The sequence below is a fragment of the Condylura cristata genome, unplaced genomic scaffold (assembly GCF_000260355.1).
Source record: "Condylura cristata isolate star-nosed mole 26May11 unplaced genomic scaffold, ConCri1.0 scaffold00026, whole genome shotgun sequence".
NCBI lineage: Eukaryota > Metazoa > Chordata > Mammalia > Eulipotyphla > Talpidae > Condylura > Condylura cristata.
In genome coordinates this window covers 3,344,573-3,356,912 of record NW_004567127.1, presented here as the reverse complement: position 1 = coordinate 3,356,912, position 12,340 = coordinate 3,344,573, and the positions used below count along the sequence as shown (strand labels likewise).

The 12,340-nt window shown below is 45.1% G+C and overlaps 1 protein-coding gene across 1 annotated transcript in view; it reads right to left on the bottom strand.

Moving 5' to 3' along the window:
• SPAG17 (sperm associated antigen 17) overlaps positions 1–12,340 on the bottom strand; it is a 128,538-nt gene that overhangs the window by 56,771 nt on the left and 59,427 nt on the right. The window contains exons 14-18 of the mRNA XM_004689481.2: positions 11,160–11,378; positions 10,858–11,079; positions 5,954–6,015; positions 5,251–5,364; positions 1,052–1,206 (exon numbers count right to left, since the gene is read on the bottom strand). Coding sequence (XP_004689538.1) covers positions 1,052–1,206; positions 5,251–5,364; positions 5,954–6,015; positions 10,858–11,079; positions 11,160–11,378 — 772 coding nt within the window. The remainder of the gene's footprint in view (positions 1–1,051; positions 1,207–5,250; positions 5,365–5,953; positions 6,016–10,857; positions 11,080–11,159; positions 11,379–12,340) is intronic.

The window sequence follows — 12,340 nt, the reverse complement described above, 5'->3', positions numbered from 1 at the left end:
GGAGGAGATCCACATGGCGTGGCAGACCTCTCCTGACCCGCCCGCTGCTCCCCTCAGCAGTGTCCTTCGTTGATCTGCCTGTTCTGCTCCCCACTCTGTTCCTGGTGAATCCTCTCATCCTCCGCATCTCTGGCCTGTACCCCAGTTCTGTATGAATAAATAAATCTTTAAAAAATAATAATAATAATAATACATGCTTTGATACAATTTAGTAACCATTTATGACTAAAGATTCACAGCAAAGTAGTGAAAGGAGAGAACATTTTAACGGAATAAGAAATTGTCTATATAAGTACTACAGTAAAAACAACAACCTCAAAAGACCCAAACACAGTTGAATATTCAAAACATGCAGCAAGACAAGGATGCTCTTTCAAAATTACATAGAAGTCCTAGTCGGTTAATAAAACCAGAAAAGAAATGACAAGTGTAATTATCGGCAATGAAAAACAAGACAAAGGAAAACACAGACTAATAGTTCAATATAGTAGCGTGGCATAACCATTGCGCTTTAACTTAAAGATTTTTTTTTTTTAATTTCAAATGCCTGTTTGTGAGCAGGCATACATTCTGTCCCCTCAAGTGTCTCATATTCTGTGTTTTCTATCTACAGAAATAAAAACAATGTTACCCCAAAATAGTAAATGCTGGATATATATTAGCCAGGTGCAAAGTAATGAAATGCTTTCATTTTTAATGAGAATAGAGCAAAGTTTTAAGATTACAAAATAATAACTAAGAAGCTGAAAGAAAAGACCAGAAACAGGGGTGCCAGGAAGTCTGTTTGCTGGGACGCTGGTGTCACTCAGGTGTCCTATTTTTAAGTTTTCCCCAAATCAAGTGGGATTACCCCAAACCAGCCTGCAAAAAAGCATGCTTCCCAGCGTCAGGCACCCGGCAGACATTCAGCTCGCTGAGCTCAGTGACGGTGATTGCACAACAAAACGTCTTCTCTGGGTCCTACCACCTAGCTTGGGCGAAGGAGGGAAAAACTAACCACTGACACGTTGACTAAACTATGATCACTAACGAAACCATCTATGTCGGTTACCGGAATCCGACGTTGGAGTGAAGAGCGGTGTTCCAGTATTCGCAATGCAGACGCCGCGCGTTCATTGGATTGTGAAACACGAGCAGTAGAGAGTTGTCTTGGGTATGGTAATAAGAATCAACACACTTGTATTGTTCCTTGGCAGCTTGAAGAACCTGCAACTCAAAACAACTGCATTGCTGTGTGTGCTCCTCGGAAGAGGGGGGTCCCAGTGAGTGCTTTCTCTGTTCTTTTCTTTCTCCCTTTACGTCCACACTGTTGGTTACAGCAAGAATGGCAGACACACGGGGGCTCTTCTGAGCATTTCAGCAACTCTGCCGCGCCCTGTGGTCACCTCTGGGCAGGGATCAAACTAATGCTGAAGTGGCTTTAGCTTCTTGGTGCTGTGCTTTAACCTGCTGCGCCACTAGGGAGGGCCCTGCTTTGTTTTATGAAAGGCTCGCTTTGGGTGGAAGGCTGTCCTTCCTTCTGTTAGACAGCCCTAGAATCGTGTTTTCTTATTTGCTTTAACCACCGAATATAATACACTAAGTTTCTTACAGTTACATTAGCCCTCACACAATGTTTGACAGCTTTTCATTATAATCTTTCTTCTTTGTATTTCTAGGCTTTTCTTTTACTTGATATTAATATTATTGGCCTCATTAATGAATAGCTAATTATTTCATTAAAAATGGGCACTGGCGGCCCTCCCTGGTGGCGCAGCAGGTTAAAGCACAGCACTAAGAAGCTAAAGCCACTTCCGCATGAGTTCGATTCCCGCCTGCCCCGAAGGTGACCACAGGGCGCGGCAGACCTCTCCTGACCCGCCCGCTGCTCCCCTCAGCAGTGTACTCCATCAGTCGGCCTGTTCTGCTCCCCACTCTGTCTCTGGTGAACTCTCTCACTGCCCCTGAGCCTCTGGCCTGTACCCCAGTTCTGTATGCACAAATAAATAAACCTTAAAAAAAAAAAAAAAGATTCTTCTAGATCACTGAACTCATCCTGGAGTTCAGAGAGGTAGGTTCAAGGTGATGAAATTGATAGATTATCTGCTATATAGAGAATGACTGGAGCCTGCAAGAGTGCGAACAGCCTGATGACGAGGCTACCACAGTAGATTGAGGGTTATGAAGAGCATTATTGGATTAAAGTGCCCATAGCGGAGATTAGAAGGCTTTGTTGGTAATATGTAGAAAACACAAGATAAATCAGAAGTTCTTCATTGTACAGCCATCATCGCTGCAAAAATTCATTCAATTAGCAGTATCTTTATTTTTCCAACCCTTTCCAAGTATATAAGGTTTAATCCTTTACCGCTAAGTAAAAAAGCAGACATAATTACCAGTTGGATAAAAATTCTTGTGGTATAGTTCCTAAAAACTAAGTGAATGACTCAAGTTAGTAATGAATCCTTTAGAAAGCCAGGTGGTTTTTAACCCACTGCTTTAAAAAATTTGAAGGAAAAGCCTAACTACATAGCCAGGTAGTAGAATATATTTCTGATAGATAATGTGTGATTTTTGGCAAACAACTGAGGAATAGTTCAAGTAATTAATTTACATTACTATTATTATACTATTATACTATATTATATTCTATTTTAATAGCTAAAAATACAGGGTATTTGTTCCAAATTTATTTTAGAGTCACATTTTGCTGCAAAGATAGTTGATGTAGAGTCGATAAGAGACTTTTAAGCATAAAAATGTATTAGAGTTAAAATTCTACTGTTGAAAGTAGAAAATGTATAAAGACAAGAATAGATCAGAATTCTCTGGCTTTTAAAGAAGAGCTTATTTCTTTAACTTTCAACTGGATGACAGTGCTTTCATTCATTCATTCATTCATTCATTCATTCATTCCATTATCTTCTTTCCCCGCTATTTTACTGATTTGCCAATTATTTGCACAACACAGACTTCATGCATGTAGCTGCTTCACTCCCACGCCACTGAGGCCCCAGCCCCGACACTTCCAAATGCCTTCCAAAACCTTGAGGGCTAATTTTTTTTAACTACATTACAAAAAGCCAAACTGTCAGTCAAATGTAACTAACAAGGCAGCATTATTCACAAAGACCAAGGAGTTGGCAACAACTTAATTTCCCATTATCAGATGATTGACTAAAGATACACACACACACCCCTGTACAACGGAATATTAGTCAGCCATGAAAAAGATGAAACCCTACCATTTGCAACAAAATGCATGTACTTAGAAAGTATTATGTTTATGGAAATATGTCAGAGGAAGGTAAACACTACATGATTTCACTCACATGGAAGACAAGAGTAGACGATAAAGAAATAAAATTAATGAACAAATAAAACCAAAGAAACTACGCTTTGGGCGGAGAGCAAAATGTACTGTGTACAGACTTTTAATTCACAATGCTGTGCACCTGAAACATACAGAATGTTATAAACCACTTTCTTTAGATAATTTTTTTTTATTTTTAGGACAGAATTAAGATGTTTTCAAGCATCTAATGCCTCAAATATTTACCTGCCGTATATCTTAATTCAGGAAGCGACTGAGAAAGTTGGCCCTTCCAGAAAGAGAGAAACCCAAGCAGGAAGAGGGAATGGGATTTGGAAAACAGAGCGGCTAACCAGGAAGAGGGAGAGGGTTGGTCAGGATGAAGGGCCATCCCAGGACCACAGCTGTGCGGCAGGCCCACAGGGCAAGCAGGCATCCGAGCATAGGTGAGGTACTGCTTCCACCGTAAAAGTGACGGACTACCTGTTGGGGCTGAGGGTATTGAGAGGAGATTTACTGCTGGTAGAGAGCTTGGGGATGAGTAATGATAAATGCACAACAAACTAAATACATTTGAAAAATGGGAAGAAGAACTCCAGAGAAAACGAAAGTGGCAGAAAGGAAAACGTAATCAGCATATCGCTCAGTCCAGCTGGGGAGGACTTTTGTATAATTAAAATAAAGCAAACGTTATCTAATGATTTAACCAAAAATGAGGCCACGGCTTCTACTACCAGAGCATGGAAAGAGAAGAGCTAGTGTGAGTGCAGGAACATGTGTGTGTGTGTGTGTGTGTGTCTATGTGTGTGAGAGCGGTGTGTAAGGGTGTGTGTGTGTTTATGCAGTGTGCATGTTATGTGGCTTTCTGTGTTGTGTATGTATGTTTGTGTGGTGTGTTGTGCGTGTGTGCGGTATGCGGTATGTGTTGTGTGTGTTTTTGTGTGCTATGTGTGGTAGATGTGTGTTGTGCATGGTGTGTGGTCTGTGTGTGTGTGGCGACAGAGTGTGTTTATGTGTGTTGGGCACAGGCAGAGCAGCTTGCCGAAGAGGGAGTCAACTGCTGACTCCCAGAACTAAAACTCTAAAAAGCAAAACGCCCCTGCTGTTCAGAGATAAATGAGTCTAGCGGTGAGTAGTTGCACTGCAGATCTGTACCCCTGGGGTGCTGGGCGTGGTCCTGGTGGACAGCTGCCACTTCTCATAAGACTCTTTGGCTTCAAAACTTTTGATATTTTGATAAAAGTAACACTGACATGACAAAGGTAAAACCAAGCAATATAGACTTTTGCATCAAGTGTAAAAGCAACAGAAGCTGTTCGTTTCGATGCTTTTTTAAATTTTACTTAATGGCCAAGAGCACAAGTCTTGGGGTCAGGTTTTCTGGGTTCCTGCTGCCCCTGTCACCTACCAGAACCAGTCATGTGCCTTCTGGCACGAGGCAGGGTTAGTCAAGATGCCTCCACCTACCATTTAAACAGTTTCTACTTCATCGGAGGCTTCAAGGGTTAACAGAGCTAGTGACGCGGGTTGATCCTTGACCATGTGTAGTGGGTGCTCGATGGATCTCACCTGTTGCAGCTCCCACTGACCTGCTAATTGATTCAGGAGATATTCTTGCAGATTAGTGAAAACTGAATAGAACGGACAGGCAAAATGGGAGAAAGTGAGGTTGCTCCCCAATAATGCCTTGTGTGTGTGTGTTTTTTAGAAATCATTTTAAAAAAAAGATTTTATTAAAATGTACTTTCGAAAAGTGTATCTTAAACTATTTTGGAGATTTCGGGATTACGCAGCATCCAACCTGGTAATAAATTCCTGTTACAGCCCAAGTAGGTGGGAACATTAACCTGGATTCGAGCTGAGAGAATGACCCAACAGTGAACTGCTCTAAATCACACAGCCCCCCCCCCCCAAGAACCACGCAACTGTTCTCCCACAGACTCACAGCCCATTAATACCTGAAGCAGAACTTTTGGTTTAAAATGCTCGGTGAAAGTCCAGTCCATGAGGCTGCGTTGCTGCGTTTTCTTTATGTCCTCCAACTCTGCCTCCACTGGCATCTTCTTGGGTTTCTAGAAACCATAGGAGTACAGTTTCAGTTTGCATTCGGTGAAGTCCAAACGGCGCCCCCGTGGGCTCCATGGCCCAGTCAGCAAGCACCCCACCTAACGGGGAAATCTGCAACGGATAAACCCATCTGGCCACATGTTAGCAGAAGGGCTGCCAGAAAGAGTATATGCCTTTGACTTTTTCTTTCTTTTTTTTTATAATGGGCAACATAATCTAAATATTTTTATTGTTAGGTTATACTCTTCGGAGTCCTGTTAGCAATTACAGACAGGTTTTCTGAACCGACTTCAAGACAGCATCGTTCTTTAGCGCTGTATGGCCAGCAGGTGTTTGTGAGGTTGCCAAGCCACACTGTCTAGAGAGGAGGGCAGCTTGGGGATTTTGCTTAAGCTGGCTTGAGAAATTAACTCCTTTGTCTCCGGTTGGAGTTGAGCGAGGAATGGCAGAATAATTCATCTCCTCTGGCATCTGCATTTTCCTGCTAAGTATCTCCTCTTTTTTTAAAAAAAAAAAAACTGTTTCTCATTCTGGGTCATGGTTTTCTTAGATCATCTTGCATGTATCTACACACTTAGGAAAATAATTCCTTACCTTTTCAAAAGGAGAGCCCTTTGTGACTGCCTCATCTTTGATCTTGCTGCTTGTGGTCCGCTCTGTAAATCAAAGACACCAAATCCGTTGTGTTCAGACTTTGTTCTTGCCTTGGTCAGTCCTGAGCCTCTTTGTTGCCCGGATGATCTATGGCTCTGTGCTGAAAAGGCAGTTCCTGAAAGGCGTGTTTCATGCCTCCAAAAAGGCATTCGTGTCAGTAATTCTAAATCTGTGTCTACCTGGAGAAGTTACACTAAACCCTTTGAAAAGAACCACGCTCCCTACATGTTCCAATCCTAAATCATGCCGCGTCGTCGGCCGCAGGCGGCACTGCTCACTTCGCACGAGGTACCCTCACCTGTACAGGCTGCAGGTGTTTAACCGGCGACGTCAGTTAAACTGAGACGACGCCAGCTGCTGTGGACTCTCCATTTACCTGAAGCCAGCACGCAAACTCAGCCTGGTAATAAACTCACCTTCTAGCTAACTCTTTTCGAACTTCTGTGGGTGACAGACCAGGGCAGGGGCAGAGAATGGTTGGAAAGGAGCATGGCCAGATGAATCCACTTAACAGAAAACGATGCTATTTCATCATTCTGAAGCTCATCTTCTATTAGATGAATATTTTATCGCTCCAAAACCCGACCACAAGTCATGCAGATGTACGCGTGGAGCGTAAGAGAAGTTCCCAGTGGGGGTAACCGAGAGCTGGCTGGGTCCCTGGCGCAGGGTCCTCACGTGTGTTCATTCCCACTCTGGCTCCCGTGTCATCTCAAGAGCCACCTTTCCTGCTGACTTCCTCTTACCATAGGTTTGCACATGCCTCATGTAAGCTTCTCCGTAATGTAAAAGGGGGCATCCTAAGAGAAACCTTTCCTAAGCCAGTGGGGTACCACGTGAAGAAGGGGTTGGTACATCATTCACTTATGTGGAGATTTTTGAGTATTCCAAGATGCCAGAATAAACTACCGAGTCATACCTAGTAACACATAAAACCCACAATGGCACTGGACGGCAGCGTGGGGCGGGGCGGGTGAGCACACACCACAGGCACAGTGAGGAAGGCCGCAGGGCCAGCAGAGGCCGCGTTGTGAGCTCTTCCCACATTTTTTGCACCTTTTGCTGTAAGAGCCCAAACCCTCTTCCTTTCCCTCAGCTTAGCAAAAACAGGATTGACAGAGTCTCTTTGTAAAAGCAACATGGTGCAACATGAACCTTAAAAATCCAGGGGGGCCTAAGCTCTTTATTTCTTTCCATCCACCCCTTCACCTGGAGCGTAAATTCCTGGAGACAAGTTCTTGATGTTCTTTTCCCTAGTTCTACCCTGAGTGCAGTGCATATTAGCAGGAATTCGGTATCCAAACTCACATAAATTGAAATTGGAAATGAATATAGCACTCAGGAGAAATCAGGAAGGTAGAAGAAACCCTGAAACATGAGCTCTTGTGGGATAAGCCCTAGGAGAACTTTCAATTCCGTGGCAAAGAGAACCACGTCTGGGCTTCTCGGGGGAATAGCTAATCATGTCTACCACGGAGAGGTTAACGTTTTCCTTCCTTTTAGAAACACAGCTACTTACATTTTCGCTACTAATTCCACCTTGCCTTGGGCTGGTGAAGGTGAAAGCGGGAATCAGTGTTCCACGTTGATTTGGAGGAAAACTATGACGCTAGTTCAACTCAGGACTTATATAAGTACATGCACTCAAGAGAGAACACAGACCAGCGATGACTCTGAGTAGACTGTGGTGTTCCACATGCACTTGAAGCAACTGATACGAAGTCTGTGGAATAAAAATCACTCTATTCTGTGGTTTGCCAGACTTCCGGGAGATTTGATATTCCCTCCTGCGTCCAAGGGTCCAGAAAGTCTCCAGTTTAGAAAATATGTTTTCAAAAATGGTGCATCAGTTATTTTGTCAAAGGAAAGAACCTTCTAACGCTAATATGAACTCTTTATTTAATAGTAGAGTAAAAAAAAAATCATTCTTTCTTTCTGATTTCTGCCTTCAACTGCATAATCCTTTGACAGTGTGATTCAGTAGTTTTTGACACATCTGGAAATAAATGCATTCTCATCCCTTTGAAAAACAGCTTCCCTAATCTGTTTTACTTTAAAGATAACAAGATCCCTCTGCAAAGCAGTTGCTTTATTAAAAAAACACCCAACAAGCATAAAGGGCACATCTAAACCTATCGCCTCACGGTTATCAACTCTCAGCGTTTTCATAAATATCCAATAGGCCCTGTCAAGTTCAAAAACAGTCTCAGATGGAAATCCAGTGGCTGGTTAAGAAAAGCACAAACATTCAGCCTCCATGCCCAGGGCCAAGCTTTTTGTACATATCGATTCGAAGATGGTTGTGCAGGAAATGCATGAGTAATTCCTTTTGTTTAAAGAGATGAGAAGTGGCTGCTTTAGACGTGTGATTCAGAGTTGGGGGGAGACGCAAGATCAACCACAAACAATTCCCTTCCACACAGCCGTCGCCGGGAGGCCCCAAGACTCTCCTGCCTCCCCGCCACCCCGCTACTCAAAATACTGATTTCTCAGTATGGGCCAACACACGCCATGCAGAGTCCCTTACGGGCTTCAGCTCTTAGGGCTGGCCTCTTGTCCTCTTGCGCACATTGGCCATTAGAGCACATTCAGCTGTGATGACTTAGAACTTGCTATCGTCATCTCATTTCTACCAAGATCCAAACATCAATTCCTATGGTTTGGCCACCAGGTGGCAAAAGTTGCCTTTTGCACAGAAAACTATATGCCAGCTCTTTTAATGAAAAAACAGAAACAAGAGTGGAACCAAAAAGAAAAAAAAATCATGTCTTATATCTCTACTGGCTTACTTTGACTCCATCTCACTCCGAGGGACGGACTTTCCAGGAGAAAACGATGCACTGGAGTTTAACTTAGGGGTGTGTGTGTGTGTGTGTGTGTGTGAGTGAGAGAGAGAGAGAGAGAGTGCTGGACCAATGGGCAGGGGCATTTAGCACAGAGAACTAGGAAACAGACCCTATTGATACTGAAACGGAGCAAGGAAATCCCAAAATCGGCACAATCAGCGCACAGATAGGGCTAAGCCGGTGTCTGCTCCGCAAGGGAGCTCTGGAGCCGAGCGTACGAGGCGCTGCTCTGGCTCAGACCCCGCTGACTGCCTGACCCCCTACTGAGACTTACTGTGTTCTTCTTTATCTGAACACTCGAGAGACTGGTGCTAAACTAACTCTTAGCATTTAAAAAATGTACTTCAAGTCATAAACTTCTCTCTGGATAGCTCTTAATTTAGCTGCATTCCACAGGTTTTGATTTTCCATATTTTCATTATCAACCAGTTTGAGATTTCCTCATTTCTACTGTAAGATTTTTTTTTGGACCCAGGTGCTATATAAAAGCCGCTCTTAAAAAAAAAAAGCCTCTCTCTCTTACTTTTGAAAATCTGGTATTTTTCTCATCGTTTTTGTGATTGATGTGAGCCATAATTTCACTATGGCATGAGAACATACCATGCAGTTTCAAGCCTGTGAAACTTTGTGCTCTGCGGTCTGTATGTGGCTGGGAATTTTAAGAAAAAACATCTATAGGGTCTTTAAGAATCTGTAATGTTATAGAGGCCTTAACATGGGCACGCGAATCATCATAATGCATCGTAGGAAACTGTAAGTAGAGCCATCACAGAAAAGCAGATGAATTATAATCATGAGAGCGTTACTGGAGACGCCTGTATGTGGGCGCATTTAACAAAGCTTCATGGAGAAGTCATTAAACCCTGTTCGTACTGTACTAAAAAGAACTCCGGGTGGAGGGTGCCTGGGGAGATGGCACCGAGATTAAAAAGCTCAGGCTGCACAGAGGAAATAGGGTCACTTCTTTTTTGGCTAGAATACAGGATAAGTGAGCAGATGGTAAAATTTGGAAAGGGACTGGGAAAAGTAATTTTTAAAAAGATTTATTTATTTATGCATATAGAACTGGGGTGCAGATCAGAGGTGAGGGCAGTGAGAAGATTCACCAGAGACAGAGCGGGGAGCAGAACAGGCAGATTTACTGAGATACACTGGTGAGGGGAACCGCGGGGAGACAGGAGAGGTCTGTGGCGCCCTGTGGGTCACTTCCGGCGCGGGATGGAACTCCCGCTGCAGTGGCTGTGGCCAGCTTCACAGCGCTGCGCTTTAAACCTTTGTGCTACCGGGAGGGCCCTGGGAAGTACAACTGGATATCGCCAGAAGAAGCACGTCAAGATGGCGAGGAAGCCGGATTTGAATTTGCAAGTATTAGGGAGTCATTGGAGGCGATGGGGGAAATAACAGAGCCGGATTTTAAGTCATAAATCTAACAGCTGTGAACAAAGTAACTGAAAACAAATTGAGCCTAACATTCTTCTGTGCATCTAAGTCTCCTGATAGAACAGAACTGATGAGGCTGCAGCAGGAATGAGAATAATGTCCTGGTTTATTTGAGGAGACAAAGGAACTGAGGAAAAAACCGAGCACTGAGTTTTCTACCAAATGCTGTCCTGGAGTTACTGATGTTATTATAGCTTCTTTAAAAAAAAAAAAATTGTATGTAATCACAGTGACCCCCTGAAACACTAATTGATGACAGTTTTGATTACATTCACTGCACGGCACCCACAAAAGGCAAGACAGACAAGGATGGCTTGGAAAACAGGGGTTGACATCACAGGAATTTACCAGAGAACAATCCTCAATGACACAGTTCAATTAACCACAAAACTGAGATACTCGTTTTCTGATGAAAGCATGGAGGCACTTCAATTTCAACGATGCATCTTGAATCATTTTTCACTTACACATTTTAAGTGTCGATGTGCACACACAATCACACACATGTGCACACACGTTCATACACACAGGTGCACGCTCAGAGACCCGTTTACTCACCCAGCAGCTCAGGCCAGGGCAGGCCGTCCAGGGTGCTCTTCTGACCTGACCATTCTCTCTCATCAGGGTGTGAGGGTTTCCTCTTACTCCCGTCAGAGAAAGCATTCACGCTGTCAGCATCAGACCGTCTGGAACCCGGAGCTTCTTTATGAATCTCATCATCTTTCTCGGGCATTAACAACTTCTGATGCATAAATATTGTTTTGTCTTTGGGTTCGGTATCTGGTCGGAACAAGAGGCTCATGAGACGGCTGGGAGACCTGGCCGCCAGGGAGCGAGGCTGCCCTCGCCCGAGCGTGTACCTGTCTGCAGGGTGTCCTCGTGGGCGCTGGCTGTCATGAGGTTGTGCCTGATCTGCTTAGCGAACCTGGCGGGGTTGTCCCATGGCACGCTGAAGGCGTCCGTGCCCGACGCCATCCCGGAAGGCTTCAGCCTCCCGTCTTTGTCGACCTCGGAGAGTTTCAGGCTCTCAAAAGTGAACACCTTGAAGGCACGTTCTACCTCGTTCCAGCTCAAGTTTTCTGTAAAATAAAAAAATAAAAAAATAAAAAAGGGGCCCTGGGCTGTGAGGAGTGCTCTCACGGGGTGGGGCGGCTGGGGGCGGCCCCTGGAGGGAAAATGGGTCACGCACCAGGGTGAGTGAGGACACGCGTGCCGCGCCCCAACTCTGCAACACACAGCCGAGGTACCGAGTGCCGACAAGCCACACACTCAAGAGAGACTGTACCCAGAGACACCCCCAAACTGTGCAACTTCATCCATGGTGAGTGTCCAGACTGATTCCCGCGGGGCTTTCCAGGGCAGCTGTTGGCTGAATAGGGTCAGACGATTTATTTTTCAGCTAAAGCACTCTCTGCTGTTGTCAGCATTTAAACAACAAGCCCTACTCAGCGTCCACAGACAGGCTGTGCCTGCAGAGGCTTCCCCTACCAGGCGGGCTCAGGAGAGGCCTCCGGCCGCCCCACCGTTCAAGTGCAAGGAGGCTCCCACAGCAGCTGTCCACCCCTTCCCTCACCCGCTTGTTTCTGTTTCTGATGTAACTGGCCTTCTCCCTGGCTTCTGGGATTCAAGACAAGACTTGGCTATTTCAAGTCCAAGGTAAGAGGGTAGGCGGTGGGCTCGGCCTTCAGCGAGGGGGGACAGAGGGGCGGTCAGCTCTACTTCTGCTGGGGCAGAGATGAGCGCTCAGGAGGGTCCCTTTCAGAAAGCCATGGGCCTTTCGGAAGGGGGGTAGGGAAGGACAGGACCGAGGGCGGCCGCCCCCTCGCGCATGTCACTGGGCTCCTTGAGCACCTGCCCGTTGCCTGCCGGACTGCGCAGCAAGCAGGACGCAGCCGTGAACGCAGCGGGAGCTTCCTGGCCCTGGGACGGACGCGGCGTAGAGCTTGGGAGGAGAGAAGAGGTTGAGTGTGTGACGATCAGTGGTGACAAGAAGGTCAAAGCCAGGTGAAGGGGAAAGAGGTGGTAATGTTCGGGGAAAGGT